This window comes from Zingiber officinale, chromosome 10A, assembly GCF_018446385.1.
Source record: "Zingiber officinale cultivar Zhangliang chromosome 10A, Zo_v1.1, whole genome shotgun sequence".
Lineage (NCBI taxonomy): Eukaryota > Viridiplantae > Streptophyta > Magnoliopsida > Zingiberales > Zingiberaceae > Zingiber > Zingiber officinale.
The window spans coordinates 4,057,643-4,083,363 of record NC_056004.1 but is presented as its reverse complement, the minus strand read 5'-3'; the positions used below and the strand labels follow the sequence as shown (position 1 = coordinate 4,083,363).

General features: G+C 38.2%; 3 protein-coding genes and 1 long non-coding RNA gene across 7 annotated transcripts; 3 read left to right on the top strand and 1 right to left on the bottom strand.

Annotated features, from left to right (window-relative positions):
• The first annotated feature begins 3,581 nt into the window (after positions 1-3,581).
• On the top strand, positions 3,582-5,218 carry LOC122027328 (rust resistance kinase Lr10-like). The gene is made up of 2 exons (XM_042586273.1): positions 3,582-3,722; positions 3,835-5,218. The coding sequence occupies exons 1-2, from the start codon at positions 3,698-3,700 to the stop codon at positions 5,070-5,072; spliced, it is 1,263 nt and encodes a 420-aa protein (XP_042442207.1). The 5' UTR covers positions 3,582-3,697; the 3' UTR covers positions 5,073-5,218.
• A 15,529-nt stretch (positions 5,219-20,747) lies between these two features.
• On the bottom strand, positions 20,748-21,858 carry LOC122027624. Its single transcript, XR_006124476.1, has 4 exons — positions 21,720-21,858; positions 21,330-21,624; positions 20,971-21,223; positions 20,748-20,887 (listed from the first exon to the last, which is right to left on the bottom strand). It is a non-coding gene; the product is annotated as an uncharacterized LOC122027624 (long non-coding RNA).
• Positions 20,778-21,729, top strand: LOC122027622 (xyloglucan endotransglucosylase/hydrolase protein 20-like). The gene is made up of 3 exons (XM_042586613.1): positions 20,778-20,913; positions 21,004-21,197; positions 21,266-21,729. Exons 1-3 carry the CDS (start codon positions 20,860-20,862, stop codon positions 21,633-21,635), a joined length of 618 nt encoding a protein of 205 aa, XP_042442547.1. The 5' UTR covers positions 20,778-20,859; the 3' UTR covers positions 21,636-21,729.
• Positions 21,859-21,878: 20 nt separating the features above from the next.
• LOC122027623 lies at positions 21,879-24,061 on the top strand. Of its 4 annotated transcripts, none has more exons than XM_042586617.1 (5): positions 21,879-22,754; positions 22,876-23,241; positions 23,324-23,369; positions 23,557-23,607; positions 23,676-24,061. In XM_042586617.1, the coding sequence occupies exons 2-5, from the start codon at positions 22,946-22,948 to the stop codon at positions 23,700-23,702; spliced, it is 420 nt and encodes a 139-aa protein (XP_042442551.1). In that variant the 5' UTR covers positions 21,879-22,754; positions 22,876-22,945; the 3' UTR covers positions 23,703-24,061. The 4 variants fall into 4 exon arrangements, with proteins under 4 accessions (XP_042442551.1, XP_042442550.1, XP_042442549.1 ...); XM_042586616.1 differs by having other exon boundaries at positions 23,324-23,411; positions 23,685-24,061; XM_042586615.1 differs by lacking the exon at positions 23,324-23,369 and having other exon boundaries at positions 23,685-24,061.
• Positions 24,062-25,721: the final 1,660 nt, after the last annotated feature.

The following is a 25,721-nucleotide window of genomic DNA, read 5'->3' as shown; positions in this document are numbered from 1 at the left end:
CCGCGGGAGGAGGACCCCAATATTCAATCCACCGATGATGAGATCGAGCATCTTCCGAATCCGACACCCGAAAAACAAGGAAGTACCGATACAATTACTTCTAAGGTTCGGGAACTTCCTCCTCTAAAGTCTTCTATTTTCACTAAACATTTTGAGAATGTCACTCTTCCGTCGGGAGAAATGCGTGCAAAATGTAAGCACTGCAATGCTTCCTACAAATTCCAAGCCGCCGCCGGCTATGGGTCGTTGAAACGATATGTAGAAATGAAGCACCCGACGGAATATGGACTCGATCGTTCTCAAACACAATTATCAAGATTTTCTTCAACCAGCAGTAGTACCGATTCTGGTTTATTTTTATATTCGGATAATAAATTAAGAGAATCATTAGCTAAATTTGTTTCCGTAGAACATCTTTCTTTTAGTTTTGGATCTAAATGCACATTTGAAGATTTTTGTAAAGAATCTCTTAATCCATGTGCTAAACGTGTTCCTAGGACTACACTTACTCGTATAATTAAAAAATTAGTAAAATAAGAAAAAAATAATTTAATTGATGAATTTAGTAAATTAGATAATAAAGCTCCTTTATGCTCCGATATTTGGAGTGATCATTGGTAGACACATTCGTATATGGGTGTGACTTGCCATTGGATTGATAACTCTTAGAACCTCCAAAAAAGATTATTAGCTTATAGAGTTTTTGATGAATGACATAATGTTCATAATATCGCACAATTATTATGTTTAAGTTTAGAAGAATATGGTTTAATTCATAAAATATTTTCAATATCATTAGATAATGCTAGTTCCAATATCGTTTGTATAGATGATCTAAAATTTGTTTGTCAACCTATTATTGGCGGTTTATTTTTTCATATTCGTCATGTATGCCATGTTTTAAATTTATGTGTTCAAGATGGTTTAAAAATTTTAGAAAGTTATATTAAACCAATTAAAATTATAATTTCTTATTTATGGTCTCATCCATATCTATAATGAAACAATGGGATATGTTTTGTAAAATTAATGGAATGAGACCTAAAAAATTTACACGTGATGTACCAACACGTTGGAATTCAGCATACCAATTATTACAAGATTTATTTCAATATAAAGAATTATTATGTTCATTTTTTGCATAAAATACTAATACTAATATATATTTATTTTCACAACAATGGAATATTTGTAGTAGTATTTGTGAAATTTTAAAAGTATTTAATGATGCAACCGAACACTTACCCTGCTTAATTAATTTTAGAAAATTTTTCTAATATAGTATTAATTTTAAATGAACATATTAATAATGAATATTTATCTCCTTGCATCTTAGCTATGGAAATTAAATGGGGAAAATATTTTTATTTAATTCCTGAAATTTATTTAATTGCATTCGCTTTAGATCCTAGATTTAAATTAGAAGTTTTACAAAGAATGTTAACTTTATATTATGACGGTTTAATTTCAATTAAAGATTTTTCTTCCCCTATCCAGTTAATATTATATATAATGTTAGAATTTATTTATATGATATTTATAATCAATATTATGTAAAATATGGAACACAAACTAATATTTCTGAAATACAACAAACTACTAGTAGTAATTTAAAACTTACAAAAGCACAACTCTTATTAAAAGAACGGACAAAACCTCCACGAGGATCCTCAAGTTCCACACAGGAACTTGAGAATTATTTTACGATTTCTTTTGATTTTAATGAAGTAGATAGCGAAAATTTCGATATCTTAAAGTGATGGTCACAGAAGGCTCAAAGTTTTCCCGTCCTCTCCGTGATCGCCAAAAAAATATTAGCTTGTCCAGTGTCAACTGTTGCTGTGGAGCAGACGCTCAGTGCCGGCGGCAACATATTAGATGAACGACGATCAACTTTATCTCCCGACTCATTAGAAGCCTAAGCATTACTGGACGATTGGACCAGAGCGGAGAAAAGAATCCAAGGGATGCAACTTTCAGATGACGAAGTTGAAGATTTTGATACTGAAGGAACAAATACAACAGGAGCAGGAAATGGAAGTGAGTGAAAATGTAAAAGGATAAAAATGTAAAAGAACTACGTGGGCTTTGATTCCCCTAAAGAGATACATAGGCAACTTAAATAAGTGCAAGTCCTTTTTTCCAATAAATTTATAATTTGTAATATTTAATTTTTAATTTTTTAACATAATAATCTTGAACTGTGGCGAACCGTAACGAACCGTGAACCGAACCGTGAATCGTAACCGTCTTGAGTGGTTAAGGTTAAGAGTCGACCTGTCTGAAATCATTGAACCAATGATTCCGAACCGTAGTCAGGTCTACGCTAGGGACTGAATGAGATGAATTAGCTAACACGTTATGGAAATTTCCATGAATCAGCCTGAACGTCTTTCAAGTATATTAGTCAACAGGTATTGATGCGATCTCTTAAAGACGCGTGAGCGTGACCCATTTTCCATCTAAAGAGATGCAAATGGTCCAAGGACGACAACAATCATAAAAATATTTCAGACTTTAATAAACAAGCAAGAAACATAGACGAGCAATACGATCTAAGTCTGTCTAAAATAAAGATGGCAGATGCACACTTTAATAGGCTAGCAGGGTGAATTATCCAATGATTTTAGTTAAGTGTTAAAAAAGAATAAAAAATAAAAACTCTTGAAGAACAGACACTACTCAAATCCAACTGCAACATATAAATTAGAATTCAGTATACTTTCATCTGGACTTTCCTATATAAATTACAAGGGATGACTTCCACGGGACTTGGTGTATCCAATAAATAAATATAATATAAAAGAATGAAAACCCTGTAAATATATAGAAGCAAATTAACACTTTGATGCCGATCAATTATCGCATGGATTTCGTCAACTACAAAAAATTATCGCATGGATTTCGTCAACTACAAAAAATTATCGCATGGATTTGAATCTAAAGATCTTCTCTTCCTAATTCTCGATATAATTAAAAAAAAAAAAAAAAAAACAAAGTCGACATTGTGCATGTAAGAGCTTAATAATGTTGATGCGATAGCCCATCCATCACCAGCCAAGTCAACCCAAAGACAGCCAAGTCAACCCAAAGACTTGGTCTTCCCATGCAGCTCAATGACACAAGTCGTGCTCATCCTTTTTTTCTGTCTAAGCACGTGAGCTAATGCATTGCCCCTGAGGCACGGTATGAGTAAATTCGATGGATAATCCTTGGATTTAGACGACATTACCAATCATGTTGGGGAAAGTATGTACCTTCTCGTCTATCAACTATAGTGATAAAAGATGAATATATTTGTCTTCAGCATTTTCATTAATGTGTCCTAGGATCAACACGGAGGAAGTAAATTAAAGACGATTATTAATTTTTAGAATAGTGACTTGCACATAAGGGAGACATTTACCTCAATTTTATCGAGATTCGAACTCCAGATCTTATTATGATAATATTTTATGTGTTAGCCACTAGACAGTTCCAATAATACTTACCGTCTACCAATCACGTTACGGTGGTAAGCATGAAATAATTAAAACTTATAATACATTTCCACTGGCATCGGACTATAAGAACGCTTCAAATTGAATAGAGATCCTCGTCCTCCTCCCTCCTTGTGACAATTGATTCCTCTCCTCGATCCCCATTGCGTCGATTGATTCCTGAAGTTTTTATTTTTCTTTCTCTTTTTTTCATCAGCATGGCCAGTGGCAGCGTCGTGCCAGGTAAGAACCCTTCAGCTTCTTGCAATCCCAGTTCATCGATCGCCTTCACGAACAGAACTCTCATGGTGTTAAAACTGTAAACCTTTGATGTGCAATTAAATTAATCTCGCAGCACTGGCATCGGTGTTCGGCGTCATCTTCTTCATGGTCATCGTCGCGGTAGTCTTCCATTGCATCGACATGCTTCGCTCACTGGCGATCAACGTCAACACATCGTCGACGACTCCATCCTATCCTACGATTACCAACGATCAAATTAGGAATAAAACGGTGGAGGATTTCCTGAATGAAATAGCCAGAGAGAAGCCCATCGGATTCACTTCTCAGCAGCTTGCTCTCTTCACCGGCAATTACGTCACCCAGCTGGGAGCCGGCGGATTCGGATCAGTGTACAAAGGCGAATTACCCAACGGCGTGCCGGTGGCGGTCAAGGTCTTACGCGGGAATTTGGACAAAGGCGTCGAGGAGCAGTTCATGGCGGAAGTGGGCACGATGGGGAGAACCTACCACATCAATCTCGTCCGCCTCTACGGCTTCTGCTTCGATTCCGCCACAATAGCGCTCGTGTACGAGTACATGGAGAAGGGCTCTCTAGACAAATACTTGTACGATAAGGACCGAAGGCTGAATTGGGAGACGCTGCACAAGGTAGTCATAGGCACGGCCAAGGGAATCAGGTACCTGCACGAGGAGTGCCAACAGAAGATCATTCACTACGATATTAAGCCAGGGAACATCCTCCTCGACTCCAATTTCAACCCCAAAGTGGCTGATTTCGGACAAGCCAAGCTGATGGACACGGTGGCCAGCCATGTCACCTTGACCAGAAACAGGGGTACGTACGGCTACATGGCGCCGGAGATATGGAATAATTTGCCGGTGACGCACAAGTGCGATGTGTACAGTTTCGGGATGCTGTTGTTTGACGTAGTAGGGAGGAAGTGGAATCGCGGTGCTGCCACCGGCAGCAGCACTGAGAGTCTGCGGTGGTTTCCCAAGTCCGTGTATCAGAAATTCGAGCGCGGCGCATTGCGGGAGATCATATCCAGCTGTGAGATCGAGGAAGACAACAGAGAGGAGGCGGAGAGGATGTGCAAGGTGGCTTTGTGGTGCGTGCAGATGAATGCGGACGCGAGGCCTCCGATGAGCAAGGTGGTGAAGATGTTGGAAGGGGAGATGGAGATCGTTCCGGTGCCCATGAATGATCCATTTCCCTATTTGATCGAAGTAGGTCCGGAACTTGATGTGTGGAACGAAGGCGGCACCACCACCGGCTCGTCGTTGAGAAATTACAGTGCAACTACGCCCATCATGCGCAGATATGAGATTGAAATGGAAATTCGCAACTGAATTTTATTACAGATGCTACCTTAATTATATTTGTACGCGTAACTAAATTATATTTATTTGATGGTCGCTGGCTATCAAATTTTATCTACAATATTTGATAAGTTCAACCATTCATATGTGATGTTTGTTCTCAACTTTATGACCAGATGATTAGATGGATTGACTTGTTGTAGCAAAAAATAGAATCCGTCTTCCAATAGCCCCCCACTACCATATGTGAGGCGGTACTTGTGCACCATAAACATGAAGCACCTTTCTGGAAATTTTTTTGAGTTGAAAGTTCTTTAATTCTAACTTAAATGCTACGGAGTGAAAGAGATGAATAAGCTAACACGTTATGGAGATTTGCAATGCAGTCAGAATCTCCCTTCCTACTCTTGATCCTCCTTCGGCCACCATTTGATTTGGGTTCACATTGGTAAATCTTTCAATTTTCTATGACATGTTATCTTCGAGACTCCTTCGACCTGTTGTGCCCGTGCTGTCCGTCTGATTTGCAACGTCAACACTGGTCAGTGGATCAACATTGTTGGTTTTGCCCTCTGATACTTAAGTCAGCATCATATTTAACGAAAAAAAGGTCGTCTTCCTTAAGAGAAGGACTTGAACTGGGAAGAACTTTGGCAAGCTACAGAAAGAGTGTTTTGATCCGCTAAGGGAGGGCTTAGCTAGAAAAGTACAGCAATTGACAAGGTCAATCTATGGTTTTTCTCCCGGAATGGTCATTCTCAACACCTGCTACTCCTCATAGATTTGCATTGCCTGTTCTTTGGTTACCCACAACGGGGTAAGGTGGGCATGGTGTTTGGGCCGGAGGGGGTGGGGGAGTGGGTTGTACTGGAGGTGGCGCATGCTGTATCGCCGGAGCAGGTGGAACATGTGGTACTGAAAGAGCATGTAACATTGGGAATGTGTAGTCTTGGCGGCGATCCCCCCCCCCCCCCCCCCCACTTCCTCGGCAGAATAGGTCGCGCGCTAGTCTTGTTTAGGCTTCTGTGCTTCCTTTGTGTTAATGTATCTCTCCATTCGAGTCAGCAATTCATCATAATCACGAGGTGATTTTTTAGTTATGGATCGAAAAAACATCATCACGGAGGCTTGGGAAAAGATCCCAGTCAAGATATCCGGTGCGGCTGGAGGCACCTCTAGTATAACTTAGTTAAACCTCTATATTACCTCTCAAACAGATTCCTACCGTTTCTATTTAAAGTTGAAAATGTCAAATATCAATTCCAACTTAAATAAAGGATAAAACTTATTCAATAAAAAAAAATAGTTATAGATAAGATTTATTATTTAATTATTTATTTTTCTAATAGATAAAGATGACGACTTGATAAAAGATAAAATTAAATATGTGATCAAGAGTGTTTTTCTCATTTCATGGATAAGAATTAGAATTTCAATGGCTAGGATTTAATTTAATTGAACGGTCCAGATTGTATGAAGAGTATTATAAATACTCTACCTTGTATTTAGTTTCATTCATCAATCAAGTATCAATTTGTGAGTTAAAGTTTTTTGTTTTTCTTCTCTGTCTTAGAATTGTGAGTGATCCACAAAAAAGGGTGTTGTAGTGTTGTTATTGTTAGTGTAAGACAAGTAATTTATTTACTTGTTTGTTGGTCAATTTTCAATAATTGGTATCAGAGCCAAGTTAATCAGGGATTATTCTTGATGGAGCTATCTTAGATTGTGAGGAGTTTTATGCTTTACAAGTTTTTTAATCAAACTTGTTTGGTATAATCAAAGCTTTTCGACGTGATGGGGGACCTTCAAGTAGTAGGAGGTATCAAGAAGCTCAACAACAAAAACTACAACACGTGGGCAACATGCATGGAGTCTTACCTACAAGGTCAAGATCTTTGGGAGGTTGTTGGTGGTAGTGAAGCTACGCAGCTGGCAGAAGACGTCGATGGCATTTTGCGAAAATAGAAGATTAAGGCAGGTAAAGCAATGTTTGCCTTAAAGATCACAATTGAAGAAGAAATGTTGGAGCACATCCGAGATGCCAAAACACCAAAGGAAGTGTGGGATATCTTTGCTACACTTTTTTCAAAGAAGAATGATACAAAATTGCAACTTCTGGAGAACGAGCTATTGTCAATAGCGCAATGTGACAAGACGATTGCCCAATACTTCCACAAGGTGAAGTTGATATGTCGCGAAATTTCATAGTTAGATCCATCAGCTCCTATTGGGGAAGCAAGGATAAAAAGAATAATTATTCATGGATTGAGGCCAGAATATCGAGGATTTATTGCTGCTATACAAGGATGGCCAACACAGCCATCGCTTCTTGAATTTGAAAATTTACTTGCAGGTCAAGAAGCTATGACTAAGCAAATGGGAAGACTCTCACTAAAAGATGAAGAAGAAGCGCTCTACACCAACAAAAATAAAGGCAACTTCAAACGGCACACTGGTGGATCTAAAAAGGATCGCGACAAAGGAAAAAGCTATCATGGGAATGGAGGCTCTCGTCCAGGGGGAGCCTCGAAGAATTATGGTGATCGTAAACAAATTTCTGGCGAGTGCTACAATTGTGGGAAGGTGGGTCACATGGCAAAAGATTGTTGGTCCAAGAAAAGGTTCGTTCAAAGCAACACTGCTACTTCCAATTCTAAAGAGAATTGCGAAGATGATTGGGAAGCTGAAGCTTTGATGGCTACGGAGGAAAAAGACTTGGCTCTCACAACAACGCCAGAACAGATTGACTACAAAAATGATTGGATCGTGGATTCAAGCTGCTCAAATCATATGACGGATGAAAAAGAAAAATTGCAAAACTTATCTCAATACAAAAGAGCTCGTATGGTGGTTACAGCCGACAACTCAAGGTTACCAATAGCACATGTTGGTAAGATGGTAATTACGCCTCGATATAATTTTAATCAAGTGCCTCTTCAAGATGTCTATCATGTCCCAGGAATGAAGAAGAATTTACTGTCTGTGGCCCAATTAGCATCTTCAGGTCATTATGTTCTATTTGATCCTGAAAATGTAAAGGTATATCGAAACCTCAAAATTTCAGAAACACCAACAATGGAGGGTCAATGATTAGAGTCGCTCTACGTGATGTCAGCAGAGTCTGCATATATAGACAAGACAAGAAAAAGTGAGACAACAGTTATATGGCACATGCGGCTAGGTTATGTTAGCTATTCCAAATTAAACATGATGATGCAGAAGTCGATGCTCAAGGGACTTCCTCAACTAGACATACGAACAGACATAATATGTGCAGAATGTCAGTATGGTAAAGCACACCAATTACCATATCAGGAGTCAAACTTCAATACAAAGGAACCATTGGAGTTAGTTCACTCTGATGTATTCGGGCCTGTTAAGCAGTCGTCAATTGGTGGTATGTGGTATATGGTGACATTCATTGATGATTTCTCAAGGTATGTGTGGATTTTATTTATGAAAGAAAAATCTGATACCTTCTCAATATTCAAAGAGTTCAAGCAGTCAGCCGAAGGAGAATTGGGAAAAAAGATATGTTGCTTGCGCACAGACAATGGAGGAGAATATAGCTCAAGAGAGTTCTCTCAATACTTGAGAGAAAGTCGAGTATATCATCAATACACTTGTGCCAACACACCACAGCAGAATGGTGTAGCAGAAAGAAAGAACCGACATCTTGCAGATATTTGTCGAAGTATGCTGCATGAGAAGAATGTACCTAGACGTTTTTGGGCTGAAGCAATGAGGACTGCAGCTTTTATCATCAATAAACTTCCTCAACCAAGGTTAGAATTTATTTCACCCTTTGAGAAGTTATGGAACAAAAAACCTACAGTTAGCTACTTTCGAGTATTTGGATGTATATGTTATGTATTTGTTCCTGATCACTTACGAAGCAAGTTTGACAAGAAAGCTATTAGATGCATCTTTGTGGGATACGATAGCCAGAGAAAGGGGTGAAATGCTGCGATCCAACAAGCGAAAGATGTTACACTTCACGAAATGTAGTGTTCGATGAAGCATCTTCTTGGTGGACCACAGAGAAGGAGGTCTTGCCAGAATCTAAAGACCTTGAAGATAAAGTAAAACAAAAGATGAGGGAGCATATAGTTCAACTTCAATCAGGTTCAGATGAATCAGGAGGTCCAAATGATAATGATGCAGAGCAAAGAGTGGCTCAGAGTCCTTGGCAAACCGACATATATCAACATCCAAATGAAGAAGAAAGGCCTAATGAAGTGGAAGAATTAACTCCACAATCTCAACTCCGAAGGTCAACAAGAACACGAAGGCCAAATCCAAAATATGCAAATGCAGTCATAGTTGAAGAAGCAGTAGAGCCTGAGACGTTTGAAAAAGCATCACAAAGTTCTGAGTGGATGACAGCTATGAAACAAGAGATTGATGCACTGCAACAAAATCAGACTTCGGATCTCATACCAAAACCAAGAGATGTGAAACCCATTTCGTGCAAATGGGTTTACAAAATAAAGCGTCGTCCAAATGGGTAAATTCAAAAAGTTTCGTGATAAACTCGGCATAGTACAAAGGGTTGGTGTTGAGGGGGAGTGTTAAATATCAACTCCAACCCAAATAAAGGATAAAACTTATCCAATAAAAGATAAGAGTTATAGATAAGATTTGCTATTTAATTATTTATTTTTCTAATAGATAAAGATGACGACTTGATAAAAGATAAAATTAAATATGTGATCAAGAGTGTTTTTCTCATTTCATGGATAAGAATTAGAATTTCAATGGCTAGGATTTAATTTAATTGAACGGTCCAGATTGTATGAAGAGTACTATAAATACTCTACCTTGTATTTAGTTTCATTCATCAATCAAGTATCAATTTGTGAGTCAAAGTTTTTTGTTTTTCTTCTCTGTCTTAGAATTGTGAGTGATTCACAAAAAAGGGTGTTGTAGTGTTGTTATTGTTAGTGTAAGACAAGTAATTTATTTACTTGTTTGTTGGTCAATTTTCAACAGAAAAGACCCAAAGAATTAGAAGGAGAAAAGTATTGCAAAAATCATCAAAGGACTTAATAGCGGCTTGGTGCATAGTGCCAAACCACTACTGAGCTCCTAACACTTCATGCCATTAGAGAGTTGGCGGAGAAGAGTTGTATTTTCAAAGCTTCAAAGCGACAAAGGTATTCTTTAGGATATGTAGTGTCATTGTATTCACGCATTTGCGGCGGGCGAAAGTTGGCTGATAACACTTCCTCCAAAATAACAACTAAGAATGGTATCTATCGAGCCGTAGCTCTCCCCATTGGTGGCTTGACAGGATTGGTCGGGTTGACTAGGCAGGTTGGTCTGACATGACTAATTGGCTTGATCGAGCTGGTTAGTTTTCATCTAAGATGAAATGTAAAAGTTACCTTTTTTGGTGGCAAAAAGGCGAATACGCTCACCCCCAGCGCCCCCGCCAACCTGTCCCAGGACCAACACGGAGGAGGTAAATCACGAGCGGCTATTAGCCTTTGGAATAGTGACTAGCACATTTACCAGAGTGATTATCAGAGCAATTCACACCAAAACTCCTGCTACCTCCTGAAACGACATGGTCATGTTAATAAATGACTCAAAAATAACAATTGAGTTAGTGAATTGATGAGTGGCAATGAGTGGCAGTAGTGATAGTAGTAGGGTAGAATAGTTGAGTTAGTGGGGTGAATTGTGGAGTTAGTGAGTTGTAATGAGTTATGTAGGTAGTTTATAAATAGACTACATGTTTTATGATTTAAATGAAGCGTGAAAGATTATTGTGTTCCACTTGTCCATCTTGTCCTCTTATCCTCCTCCTAATTTTCTCTAATAGTGGTATCAGAGCGCCTAGTTTGATGTGTCTTAGTTTGCTCGCAATGACAATCAACGAAATTTCTCAACCCCTCATCCCTATTTTCAAAAGAGAGTGCTACGAATTTTAGAGTATCAAAATGAAGACTCTATTTAGATCTCAAGATCTTTGGGATTTAATAGAGAAAGGCTTTGACGACGAGGATGTCAATGAAGGTCGATTGAAGGAGAACAGAAAGAAAGATTCGAAAGCACTGTTTATTCTTCAACAAACAGTACATGAGATAATTTTCTCAAGAATTGTAACTGCCTCATTTTCTAAAGAACCATAGAAAATATTACAGAAAGAATTCCAAGGCTCCTCCAAGGTTATAGCAGTGAAACTCCATACTCTCAGAAGTGAGTTTAAAGTCTTGCTTATGAAGGGTAATGAAACTTTACAAGATTTTTTATCTAGAATAATTTCGATTATCAGTCAAATGATATCTAATGGAGAAAAGATCACTGATGCAATTATTGTTTCAAAAGTTTTGCAAAGCTTGACTCCTAAATATGATTACATAGTAACTGTGATTGAGGAGATAAAAGACCTTTCGATTTTATCTTTTGATGAACTAATGGGTTCTTTACAAGCTCATGAGGCAAGACGAAATAGATCCCCTGAGAAGAATGAAGAAAAGGCATTTCAGACTTCTCAAGTAAAGGAGATAGAAAAAAAAAAAAAGACTTCGCTGGCAGAGGTCGTGGAAGAGGAGGTTTTCATGGTAGAGAATGCTGTAGAGGAAGAAACCATTTTAATACAAGAGAAGCAATTTAACGGGGATCAAAAATGAAATAAAAATTTCATTCAGTGTTATGGTTGTAAAAAATTTGGGCATATAAAGGCAAATTGCATAAATGACTCACAAGAAAACTATGTGAAAGAAGAAAATGAGGAAAGTAAGTTATTTATGGTTCATTCTCATTCTAACGAAGTTTAAAATGATATTTGATTTTTAGATAGTGGATGTTCAAATCACATGATTGGCAATAAGTCATTATTTAAAGAACTTGGTGAATCACATAAGATACTAATAAGACTTAGAGATAATAAATAGATAAAAGTCGAAGGCAAAGGCACAATTGCCGTGGAGACTAGCGATGGTAAAGTAAAATTGCTTTATAATGTTTATTTTGTTCCTAGTTTGACATATAGTTTGTTAAGTGTTGGGCAATTGATGATAAGTGGCTATGTTATTGTATTTGATAACAGAGCTTGTGTTATTTCTGACAAAGATTCTGAAAAGTCTATTGTTAACGTGCAAATGATAGAAAATAAGATGTTTCCACTGAAAATCTCTAATGTAGGAAACTAAGCTTTTATTGCTAGTGAAGATAATGAATCCAAGATGTGGCACTTGAGATATAGGCATCTCCACATCAAAGGCATGCAATTTTTAAATCAGAAAGGTATGGTTTTTGGATTACTTCAAATTTCTTATGATTTATGTGAAGGATGTATTATGGAAAACAATCAAGGAAGTCTTTTCCAAGTGGACAATCATGGAGAGCTTCAGAATACCTTGAGCTAATTCACGCTGATTTATGTGGTCTTATGAGAACTACATCGTTTGGTGGGAGTAAATATTTTTTTAATATTTACTGATGATTTTAGTCGGATGAGTTAGGTATATTTTCTAGCAGACAAGTAAGAGATTTTTGAAAATTTCAAAAAATTCAAAGCGCTTATGGAAAATCAAAATGGTACTTTAATAAAGACTTTTCGTACAGATCGAGGAGGTTAGTTCTTATCTAAAGAATTTAGTAAATTTTGTGAAGAACATGGTATTCACAGAGAATTAACAACACCTTATACACCGAAGCAAAATGGTGTCGCCGAACGAAAAAATTGAATCATTGTAGAAATGGCTAGAAGTTTGTTGAATATCAGAGGACTTCCAAATATTTTCTAAGTTGAAGCAGTGGCCACATCAGTTTACTTGCTGAATATTTCTCCAACAAGGGTCATTTTAAATTAAACACTATGAAGCATGGCGAGGTAGAAAACCATCAATAAATTACTTAAGAATTTTTGGTTGTATTGCACATGCTTTGATTAACTCTCAATTTCATCATAAACTTGAGAAGAAATCTGAAAAATACATATTTGTCGGATATTTCAATCAATCAAAAGTATATCGGTTATATAATTCTCTTACTGGCAAATTAATTATAAGGAGAGATGTAGATTTTTGATGAAAATTCAAAGTGGAATTGAAATACACAAGGTGAAGAGACTCAAATTCACATCTCAATGGAGAACAAAACTCCAACAACAAAAGGTGTTGAATCATGTCCTTTGGGATCACCAACTCCCTCACCATCAAATTCAAGAAGTAGCAGTTCATCCTCCTTACAAGAATCTTCTGATAAAGCACCTCCATCAAATGTTAGATCTTTAAGAGAAATATATGCCCCCAGGGCGTAGTGCAGACGGTGGGCGCATGGTATCTCTGGCGTAATGGTCAGGGGTCGATTCTCAGGAACTGACGACCTGGGGTTTACCTCGCCATGCGCCTATGGCCTGTGTACCTGCATGAACCTCCCTCCATATCCGTGGGGCCGGCACTAGGGGGGCTGCTAAGGTAGCGGATCTACCTTTTTTTAAGAGAAATATATGAGTCAAGTCAATTTGCTCTTTTTGTTACAGATTCTACAACCTTTGAAGAAGCAGTAACAAAAGAGGAATGGAAGAATACAATGAAAGAAGAGTTAATTGCAATCCATAAAAATGAAACATGGGAGATGGTAGATCTATCTGAAGGCAAGAATGTGATTGGTCTCAAGTGGGTGTTTAAAACAAAATATCATGTCAATGGAACCATTCAGAAACACAAAGCTTGAGTTGTTGCAAAAGAATATTTGCAACAACAAGGTATTAATTTCGAAGAAACCTTTTTTCTGGTTGCTAGATTTGAAACTGTAAGAATTATCCTAGCATTAGTTGTACAATTGTATTGGCTTGTTTATCAATTTGATGTTAAATCTGCATTTCTGAATGACGATTTATAAGAAGTTTATGTAGATCAACCAGAAGGTTTTAAAATTGAAGGCAAAGAGACGAAGGTGTATAAATTGAGAAAGACACTTTATGGGTTAAAATAAGCTCCACAAGCATGGTATAGCAAAATTGATGGTTATTTTCGACAACATGGTTTCATAAGTGAAAATGAAGTCACTCTTTATGTGAAAAAATAAGGTAGAGATGATTATATTATTGTGTGCCTTTATGTCGATGATATAATTTATATGAGTTCTTCTGATTCTCTATTAGCTGATTTTAAATCTAATATGATGAAGAGATTTGAGATGTCAGATATGGAAATATTACATTATTTTCTTGGTCTTGAAGTGAAGCAAGGAGCTGATGGGATTTTTATCTCGCAAAGAAAATATACGAAAGATCTTCTGAAAAGGTTCAACTTATTCAATTGCAATCCAGCTACTACACCTATGAATATAAATGAGAAATTGCAACTGGAAGATGGTTCAGAAAAAGATGATGCAAGAAATTTCAGAAGTTTGGTTGGAGCCTTGGAGGTTTAATTTATTTAACTCATACTAGACCAGATATTGCTTTTTTTTGTTGGTGTAATCTCCAGATTTACGTAAAAGCCTACGAATCATCATCTTGGAACAGCTAAAAGGATTTTACGCTATATTGCAGGAATCGTGGATTATAGAATTTATTATACTAAAATTTCAAAATTTGATCTCTGTGGGTTCACTGATAGTGATTGGGCAAGTTCAGTGGATGATCGAAAGAGCACTTCAGCTAGTGTTTTTAATACTAGATCAGGAGCAATTTCATGGAGTTCAAAGAAACAAGCTACTACAGTCTTATCGTCTTCAGAAGCATAATATGTAGCAACAACTTTAGCAACATGTCAAGCAATTTGGGTTAGAAGATTACTTGCAAATCTTTACCAACAATAAAAAGATACAACTATAATTTTTTGTGATAACAGGCGACAATTGCAATGACAAAAAATCCAATTTTCCATACGAGGACTAAGCATACTGATATTCGTCTACATTTCATTTGAGATTTAGTTGCAAATAAAGAAATTATGTTGGAGTACTGTAGCACGTATGAACAAGTGACGGATATCTTAACGAAGTCACTTCCAAGAGAGAAGTTTATTTATTTTAGATCGTGTCTTGGTGTTAGTAATTTTGAATCAAGGGGGAGTGTTGATAAATGACTCAAAATTAACAATTGAGTTAGTGGATTGATGAGGTGGCAATGAGTGGTAGTAGTGGGGTAGAGTAGTTGAGTTAGTGGGGTTAATTGTAGAGTTAGTGGGTTGTAATGAGTTATGTATGTAGCTTATAAATAGGCTACATGTTTTATGATTTAAGTGAAGCGTGAAAGATTATTGTGTTCCACTTGTCCATCTTGTCCTCTTATCCTCCTCCCAATTTTCTCTAACAGGTCAGACCATGCTTGAATACTTCATCGATCTAGGCATTAATAAAGTGTGTCAACTATCCCCATAGGATGGGGCCTCCTACTATCTCTACTATTAGCGGGAGGGTTGATTGTTTCGACTCTTTTGACTACTCCATATACAACTCAGTTAATGTCTACCATCCTCGCGTGTTAATGCTCCTTTTCTATAGATGCATTTCAACCACTTTACAAGATCTATAATCAGTGTTATTATTCTTGATACATGGATACCGAATACTATTCTCTTCACTTATCTTTGTAAAAGCATAATTCAAAAATTGTTTAACTCCAACCTCGTATTTTCTATTGAACTGACCATTGAAAAAACTCATCCATTCCTTACTAGATGTCATTTTCCTTTTACGAATATGAATTCTTGCTAAAAAAAATCTATAATAGATTGATAGGCAACACAACATAAAGATATGTTTTGTAATGCTAAAAAAAATGTCCCTAGCGCGTAGCGTATACCGTGGACACATGACATCTTTGGTGTAATAGTCAGAGGTCAATTCTCAAGAACTGACGACTTGGGATTTACCCCACCATGCGCCTATGGCCTGTGTACTTACATTTACCTCCCTCCATATTCATAGGGTCGGTACTAGGGGTTTTTAAGTCTAAAAAATGATATTTCTTGAGCGAATATTAAAAGTTCCAAGAATTGAGAAAAGACATTAAGAATAACAAAATTAATTACTAATAGTTAACAAATATGCATGTTAAACAAACTAATAGTAGGAACAATAGGTGATACGAATAAGCAATTAAACTAGATAAAGAGTCACAGCCAGCGTTGCAAATAAATTAAAAAATAACTTGCTTGTCCACAACTCTCAAGCCATAAAGGAGTAGCAATTGCCTTTCACATTGCTAATGCTTTCAGCATGTTCTGTAACTTATCCGTAACAGAGTGTGTAGCATAAGAAATTGAAGATACCAATCAAAGTTCAAAGGTGATACAAATGAAGCAATTAAATTTGAAAAAGAGTCAAAACCAGCATTGCAAATAAATTAAAAATAACATGAGTTTTTTTAAATTTATTTTCAACATTGAGAAGCGACATCGCTGCCTGCAGGTGACCAATGATAGATTCATGAATAGGCGACACTACCTTCATGAGTGGCGACATCGCCTGCCTTGCGGGCGATGACAGCTTCGTGAGAAGCAACATCGCTGCTTGCAGGCGAGGCGTCACTACTTGGCAAGGCAACAATCGCTCCAGAGGCTTTGATTGAATTTTTTTTGTGAAACGGGAAAAAATAGGCTTAGGCTTACCTTTGATTGAGCTTCCTTGGTTGCTGTTGAGAGGAAAGGAGATGAGAGCTTATCTTTAGCTTACGAAAAAGAAAGGAGACAAGCGAGGGTTGCACCGTTACTGAGAGGAGAAGGAAGTGCGCTGTTGAGACAAGGAAGGTGTAGTTTTGACTTGTGGAGAGGGAAGGAGTCAAGCGTATTAGTACGGAGAGGAGAAGCCGATGTCGTTGCATGTCGCTCGCTCGCTATAGAGAGAAGAAGGAGACGCACGAACATAGCTAGGGTAAAAACAAAGTTCATAGATGTGTTATATATTTTTTTAATATAATATAATATAATATAAACAAAAATTCTATTTGGTGGAAAATTTGGCACCTAAAAATAATACTCAATTATGAGAGGAATTATGGATTTGTTATCTATAGTTACGAAATTAAATACCCTCATTAAGTTTTCATCATTATAAATCAATTTTCTTGTAGTGTATATGATATTGTCTACTTTAGCCTAAACCCTAATAGTTTTATTTTTGGGCTCTACCCAAAAGGTCTCATACCAACGGAAATATTTTTCTCTTATAAACTCATGATCTTTCCCATATGTTTTCAATGTGGGATTATTTTTGAAACCTTGCAACTCCAACACCTTGTTTAGGTTAGCCTCCTAATTTTTCTTTGACTTTTTGCACTCCAAATATTTGTGACCGACTCGATCACAGTTGAAACACTTTTTAGAGAATTTTTTGCTTATACCTCCTCTGGGTCTCATCTTGAAAGTCTTAGGGTTTTTCTATTTCGAGTTTTGACTGTGCTCGACTACATAGATATTTATAATAGCTTGAGAGAACAGTTTTCTCTCGGAACTTTTGTTGTATTCCTTGATTCGAACTCTAACAATGAGTTTTTTCACGATTATCTCCTTCTGCTTGTGTTTCAGGTAATTCTTAAAGTTCTTTCAGATAGGAGGCAACTTTTCAATGATAACAGCCACCTAGAAGGTTTCACTCAGAACCATACCTTCTGAGTGGATCTCGTGCAGGATCACTTGAAGCTCCTCGACTTGGCTAATTACTGTTTTGGAGTCAACCATCTTGTAGTCCAAGAATCAGCCCACAATAAATTTCTTGGCCCCCGCATCCTCCGTTTTGTACTTTTTGTCCAAGAACTACCACAACTCTTTAGTCGTTCTCTTCATGCTATACACAACATATAGCGAGTCATCAAGACAGTTGAGGATATAGTTTCGGTAAAGGAATTAGAATAAGTCCATGCTTCCACTACACTAATGGTATGAACATCAGTATCCTCAACATACTTGGGAGGGTCCTCGGTCAAGAACCAAGCCAGATTGATCATAGTCAAGTAGAAGAGCATCTTTTGCTACCATCTCTTAAAGTTCAATCCAGTGAACTTCTCTGGTCTTTTCCCATGATTGATTGAAACATTTTCAATTAAAGTGGAGGAGGCCTTCACGCGATAAATCTATGGCACCTCAATATTTTCTGTGGTTATTTCAACTAACATAGTCTGTTTTAAAATTGTTGGGCAATCTTTCTGAAGACAGAGGAGTAGTCTAAATTGTAATCAAATCAGACTTATTTGTTGAGTTGACTGATAATTTCATACTGCTAAGTAGGGAACGAAGAGTTGCTTAGGATGACTTAGTTGGCTGAAAAACTGGGCTGCCTTGCATGTCAAAGTGCAAACTCCCGAGTGCAGAGTCCAAGTATAGACTCCTGACTCCCGAGTGCAAACTCTAATTCCCGAGTGCAAACTCCTGAGTCCGAGTCCTGACATTCACTTGGATAAATTTTAGCCCTAATTGGCCCGGCATTCGACGCGCTCATATCGTACTCTTACACGAGTCAACTTGGTTCAGTGCAATTCAAGCCTTGAATTTGCTCCCCCTCCCTTGTTACCTATATGTAAAAAAAAATCTCTCCACGTATGATTATTCACATCATCAATCTATATGTAACAATATAAATCAATCATAATACGTAAAACTTTCACTATAAAACTAAACTCATACCCAAAAAGTTTCGTTCCTTCTTAACCATTCATATTTCTAACAAGTTTACCATGGTAATTGACCAGAGGAGTTTTAACCATACAGTGTGTTCCCTGCCTATTCTTTTCTGCTCTAATCCTATGGTTGACTTTCCATCTGTTGTGAGGATCTAAAACTGGAACGGTATTTGACTGATCGGTGCATGTTCAACTTAGGGGTGCTTTCTTTTTCTCCTACGATAGATCCGATCACAATCATTTGGAGGTGGTCAATTTTGTGCTCCTTCTCAGTTAGCTTTACCAATCTCCAACTACAAACGTAGTAAAAGCTATTCGGTGCTTGTTTTCTCAGCTGCCCATAGAGTTATATTTGGCTTGGACTATGTGGCAGGCTCAATGCCAAAGATGTCCTGTGGAGGAAATGAGTTCCGCTGTCTCATTTGGCATGATGACAATTAACTACGTTCTATGAAATATGAAATACATCAAGATAAGATTTTTTTGTAATAATGAAATACATAAAGACAAGGTATTTAAATATGAAAGCAAAATTACAAAATATACTATTTTCAAATTCAAGATACAGAATTTCAAAATTATAAATTATATTGAAAGTGGGCAGACAAATAATGAGTATGTAAACGAGTATTTTTCTTTAAGAATAGTCAAACACAAAAATCTAATAATAACAATTATAATAATAATGATAACATCAGATCAAAGGCCAAAACATAAACCGCAAATAATTAGATCAACGGCTGGACAAGTCATCAGAAAACGTCATGCGAGATTTTGACCATGCTGCAGAAAGCATTTCTCTATCCTATCCTACAACATAAATATTAATTTAAAAATATTTAAATATTTTTATCATATTATAATTATAATTAAATATAAAGTATAAAAGTACAAATATATTATAATTTTATAGTCAGATATTAGAATATTATATACTTATATCTAAAATTTAAAACTAAAATATATATAAATACAAAAAAAATTATAATATAATGATACATATATAAGATAAGGTAATAATATATGAATATATAAAATTAGAATACATTACATCTCACTTTCATTACCTTTTATAAAATTTATGTCTAAATGAGGCTAAAAAAATATGGGCTTGTAATTAGGCCTTAGATGATATTAACAAATTTAGTTTTCTATTCTATAAAAACTTGTTTATATTTATTCAATAGCAAAAGAACACTAGTGTCTTTAATTCATTAATGTGAACAAAATTTATGAATAATTTGAGTGAATTTATATAAAATTTAATTATAAGTTATTAAATATATAAAAATTTATAAGCCCAAATTATTCAGTTTTAAAAAAAAAGAAAAAATATAACTTTGATTATTAGATAAATGTTTATATTTTAAAATAACAATGCATAAAAAAAATAGCTCTACATAATTTAAAAATATATATAAAGTTGAACAAAACATACTTGAACTCAGCTCCACTTTCAACACTATTTTCAGCCTCCCTTAGACATCCTTTCTTAGAACAAAGAAGCTATTTTTACAGAACTTTGAACGTAATCCTACTCACTTAGTTCTTAAGTTGGAGGGGTGTTAAAAATGAATCAGACCTGCTAACTCAATCCGAGTTGATCCGAAAAAAACCGGATTTTGGTTGGTAGTTTTCGGATTAGAGGCCAACTCCCACACTCTTCCTGAGCATTCTGTGGTCTCGTGGCCTCCTGCTTCTCTAAAGGACTCTCTTATCTAAAATCAATCTTTAGAAATGGTTTGCGTGCTACAATTCATAGTTCCCATAGCAAATCCACTGCAAAAGCTTCTCCAAGTCCAAATCCACTGCCCGATGGTAATGGTAGCCCCTGGAAAACCAGTTCCAGAAGATGCACTGCAACAACTGGATCCAGCTCATTTTCTGAGCTTCTTGAATCATCAACTAATGGACCTTCCTCGATCTTCACCTACCCTTCCCTATATAACACCACCATGAATCTTCCTTCCTCCACCAACTCATCCGCAGATCGTCTGCTGTTCGAACGCCATGGCTTCCTCTGCTTTCTTTCGGAAACCACCTTCCTACTTCCTCTTGCTTACATAGCTGATTACTTCATCGGCTGCAGGCAATTTCCACCAAGAAGTCGATATCACTTGGGGCAATGGCCGTACCAAGATCCTCGACAATGGCCATCTCCTCACGCTCTCTCTCGACAAGTACTCTGGTTCTGGCTTCCAGTCCAAAACCCAGTACCTTTACGGCAAGTTCGACATGAAACTGAAACTCGTACCGGGGAACTCTGCAGGAACAGTCACCGCCTTTTATGTAAGCATTAATGCAGATTTGATCTTTAACTTCATGCATATCGATAACATTATTGACCTGCGTTGGCATAATGCCATTGCACTGTTGCAGTTGTCGTCGCAAGGTGCAATGCATGATGAGATCGACTTGGAGTTCCTGGGCAACCTCAGCGGGGACCCCTGCGTCCTCCACACCAACGTGTACAGCCAAGGGAAGGGAAACAGAGAGCAGCAGTTCTACCTCTGGTTCGATCCCTCCAAGCATTTCCACACCTACTCTGTTTTGTGGAATCCGTTCCATATTGTGTGAGTCACATGAATTCTGTGCAACACTGAATAACGCATAGCATCTAACATCATTTAAACGATTGCAGGTTCTACGTGGATGGGATACCGATCAGGGAGTTCAAGGACAAGGAGTCGATAGGGGTGGCTTACCCTAAGAGCCAGGCGATGAGGGTTTACGGGAGCCTGTGGGACGCCGAGGACTGGGCAACGAGAGGAGGGCTGGTGAAGACAGATTGGTCCAAGGAGCCCTTCGTCGCCGCCTTCAGGAATTACACCGCCAATGGCTGCTCCTGGCCGTCGTCCTCCTGCAAAGCCGACGCCTGGATGTGGCAGCAGCTCGATGGTGCAGGGCTGAACAAGCTGAGATGGGCGCAAAAGAACTACATGATATACAACTACTGCACTGATACCAAAAGGTTCCCTCAGGGCCTGCCGCCTGAGTGCTCTGCAAGATAGATCAATCCTTCATAATCGATCTTCTTCATACAGAGGCATCTTAAAACCACAAATTCCTTTACATTAAAATAATAAATTCCCAACCTTTTTTTTATGGGAAAAGAATAGCTGATCGACGTACGCAGACAAGAATCACAGAGGCTGAAGTCACGAGAAAGAATAGAAACAGAAACTGAAATGAGCGAGGGTTTGACCGTAGAGCATTTTGGTGTCGAGATGTTGCGGAGTGTGGGGCGAATGCAGCATGCCATGCGCAAAATGATTGACCAACACTATATTGACTATTGTCCGATTAAGTGACCGTCGCCTCGCACTAATTAAAACAATAGACAGAGATCGGACATTCCTCGTGTTAAAAATGATGAAGCATGAGGAGGAGGATTCCACTGCAAGTCGTCTTCGACTTTAATTGCCCTACCACAGAGGGAAGGTGGCTTGCAGCAGGTCATTCTCCTTTGTCGGCCTCAAACGATGTGAGCCAACCATTTTCTTCCTTTTCGCCATCTCCATCAGGCCATTATTCACAGTGGATTTGAACGATGGAAAATTTGCGACAGCGTTGACAGACAGACAGATACACGTTTTGTTCAATTAGGTAGACTTGATCAGATGGAGGTATATATCCACCAAAGAAATACTTCCTTTCTAACATCTCCTCCAATATCATCACTCTCAACGACACTGATATGATGAAGTCAGAATGATTCGACTGCATTTGAAATTTAGAATGATGCTCTAGATCTCCACTATGACTTCCATTGCCATTTCTTAGCTTAATTAACCCACTCTCCACATCGCAATCTCTTATTTTAATCTGAATGTGGTATAGGATTAAAATGTACAGTTGGAGTAGCATGAAAAATAAGAAATAGCAATGGAAGTCATAGTGGTAGTTGCTGGTGCCGTTGTTTTCCTCTGCAAGCAGTGCCCACCATCCCAACACAGAAACAACCAAAGAAGGAAGCTGACCCCCACGGGATTAATGGGAGATCCAAGTGACCTCCACTGTATTCCACTCTTCTTCTTCCTCCACCCCCTGCCTCAATTCCTCTTCCTTCCCATTCATCTTCCTCATTTCTTACATTGTGTTTATAGACGGTCTACTTTGTGCTTTGCAGTGTACGACATTTTAGATGAATTCCGTTTCTCGTATATAAAATATTTGTTATCGCCATCCTTCCTTCTTCTCTGTCTCTGTCATCTTTTTTTTTTTTTTTTTGTTGATCTTCGTCTGCAACAGATTTGGCCGGTGATGAGTTAATGCGGTTCTTCCCCTCCGTTATTTGGTATCCAAGTAGTACGTGAGGAGAATGAAGAGGAGGCGCGCTCAGGCTGCGTTGATCGCATGCTTAATCTTGTTCGTCGTCGCCGGTTCCTGGCGCGGCGGCGTCGTCCACAGGAAGCACAGTAGGCACCATCACGCCGGACGTCGGCCACCACCACCGGCGCAGGAGCTGGCTGCTGCCGGCGTAGCTACCATTCGCCGGCAAGGATGCAGGTTGAAGAAGGTCGATATTCTCTGTAACGACGGCGAGAAGAACCAGAGCTTGGTCGTCGACAACGACAAGCGGCGCGTGCCGACCGGCTCAAATCCATTGCATAACAGGTGAACAACTATAAAGGAGATCTCATGACAATATTTGATCAAAGAAGATTAATGAGATGGTTGCATATTGATCTGCTTGTAGATCTTTCACTTCCTCTCTCCTTTTTGTTTTGGACATGGAAGCTAAGGTTTGCTCGAAGAGATTTTTTTTCCCCCGAAGTACTCTCGAGGTTAAAATATATGAATTTGAAACTAACATTGTGCCATCTTTCCCATTATCTCATTCATCCAATACTATAAATCCTACAATATTTGAAGTTACAGTATTGTTCTACAACATTATTAATTTGAAGTTAATTTTTCCATGTGCGAAAGCTGCATCAACCAAGTATACCAGTATCCAGAGTTCTTGAGCAAGGGCATAAAGTAATCATTTGAATTTGTCTACTTAATGATTCAGTATATTGTAAAGAATGGTAATTAAGTAGCTGCAGATTACAAAGCAAGAGGAGCTTCAGTGATGCACATGAGAGCTTGGCAGACTTTTCCAGGCGACTTCAATTTGATGCAGTTCAGTTCAAACCCGACCTCTGTTTAACGGACACAAATCTATATTCATGTGAAGACATGAGAGCCACGTGTGGGGGGTTGGGTTTCCTCATTGGAGAGGAGATGTCAATAAATAATACGGCAACTAATGTTAATATCTGTCCAAGGAATCTATGTAAAGGGTCATAGATTGAACTCTTTTTCCTCTACAGTGAAGACGCTTGACATTTCCACTGCGGCTGCAGCAGGAAGAAGATTGTGTTGCCATGGCATAGCTATCAAGCACAGCATCTGAGTCCATTGTTTTTATAACCTCATTGTTTTTTTAAAAAAAAATAGATCTTGTAAAATTAATTGTTCTCATTTAATCTTTTCCTTAAACTTTTAAAAACATCCTAAATCATTTTAAAGCACAATTATTTTAATTATATTAGTTTCTGAAGAAATATATATGGAATGAATTGATCAAATACACGAGCAAACTAAAGAAGTCAAATAAGAATTTAGATGGAGTTGAAAGGAATGAAGATTAATTACATATGTAAAAAAACTTGTGTCATATTTTGGGATTGTAATAAATTAAAGTAACACATCATCACTAATTACCAATCAAAGATCTTTCCCTTTTTGGAGTTTTGTGGCAATCCTGAAGAAGAATCCAGTTATCATCTTGAACAATAGGAGACTGAAACTTCATAATCAATCTACATGCTTTCAGATTTAATGGAGAAAAAATATCTAGGAAATGCAACGGTAGAGAAAACAAAAATGATTTGACTTGTTCTTATTGATGCAATATTTCCTGGGTCAAGGTTGACCTGGTTAACTGAGTTTGAATTGGGTCAAGCTCGAGTCTTGATGGTTGGTTTCGATGTTTGACAATACATGGAGACAAGACATGGAGATTGCAGCTGTAATTGTTCATGTGCAAGATTGTGAAGAATAGTCAAGTAGGTCAAGGTTGACTGGAAAATCTTGGTGAGTGAATTCAGGTGAAAGTCCTAACTGGAAGGTTAGGCAGAAGGAAAGTCCTGGTGAGTGAAGCTAGGCAGTTGAGAAGTCCTAGTGAGTGAAGCTAGGCAGAAGAGAAATCCTGGTGAGTGAAGCCAGGTGAAAGCCCTAGTGAGTGAAGCTAGGCAGGAGGGAAATCCTGGTGAGTGAAACCACGTGAAAGCCCTAGTCAGTGAAGCTAGGCAGGAGGAAAGTCCTGGTGAGTGAAGCCAGGTAGATGAGAAGTCCTAGTGAGTGAAGCTAAGCAGAAGGGAAGTCCTGGTGAGTGAAGTCAGGCACAGGAAAATCCAGATGGGTTAAGGTTGACCAGACATCTGGTGAAAGTCCAAGTAGGTCAAAGGGATTGACCGGATACTTGGCACGAGCAGAGAAAATCTAAGTGAATCAAAGGGATTGACCGGACACTTGGTGAGGGAGTCTTAGCAGATCAAGGGTGACCGGATGCTAGGCATGGTGGATCAACAAGTCATGGATGACCGAATGTTGGTCTAGAGGGCTTTGGACTTGATTTTGGACGAAATCATGAACTGGATCAATCAGCCGATCGATTGGCTCATGCCCAATCGATCAGCTGATCGATTGGGCGAGTGTTTGTGACAAGCCCCCTCCCAATCGATCAGTGGATCGATTGGGAGAATCGCGCGATCGCACAGAACAGCTCTGGATCGATCGGTCGATCGATCCAGAGCCTCCAATCGATCGGGTGATCGATTGGGAGGTTCTATTTTTGTGCGATAAGGGTTGGATCGATCAGCCGATCGATCTAGGCAATTTCTAGGAACACAGAGGCGCTCTGGATCGATCGGTCGATCGATCCAAAGCCTTCCCGATCGATTGGGAGCAAACCAATCGATTGGGATCCGACCGTTAGCGCAGGATATAGCTGTTGGCGTGCGTTCGTCTTCAGTAGTGCTCACGATTTTCATCTCAGATCTTCACAGCGCTTCCACTGCTTCTCGATAGAGTTCTCACCGCCAGTT

What these genes read in the sequence shown, in the direction of transcription:
- LOC122027623 (XM_042586614.1), top strand. Translation starts at nt 22,946, where the DNA reads ATGAAGAGGAGGCGCGCTCAGGCTGCGTTGATCGCATGCTTAATCTTG. An exon ending in TCAAATCCATTGCATAACAG is followed by an intron (nt 23,242 to 23,556) that starts GTGAACAACTAT and finishes CATGTGCGAAAG; the next exon opens with CTGCATCAACCAAGTATACC. An exon ending in TTCTTGAGCAAGGGCATAAA is followed by an intron (nt 23,608 to 23,675) that starts GTAATCATTTGA and finishes AAGTAGCTGCAG; the next exon opens with ATTACAAAGCAAGAGGAGCT.
- LOC122027622 (XM_042586613.1), top strand. Translation starts at nt 20,860, where the DNA reads ATGAAACTGAAACTCGTACCGGGGAACTCTGCAGGAACAGTCACCGCC. An exon ending in GAACAGTCACCGCCTTTTAT is followed by an intron (nt 20,914 to 21,003) that starts GTAAGCATTAAT and finishes GCACTGTTGCAG; the next exon opens with TTGTCGTCGCAAGGTGCAAT. An exon ending in TGGAATCCGTTCCATATTGT is followed by an intron (nt 21,198 to 21,265) that starts GTGAGTCACATG and finishes AAACGATTGCAG; the next exon opens with GTTCTACGTGGATGGGATAC.
- LOC122027328 (XM_042586273.1), top strand. Translation starts at nt 3,698, where the DNA reads ATGGCCAGTGGCAGCGTCGTGCCAG. An exon ending in CAGTGGCAGCGTCGTGCCAG is followed by an intron (nt 3,723 to 3,834) that starts GTAAGAACCCTT and finishes TTAATCTCGCAG; the next exon opens with CACTGGCATCGGTGTTCGGC.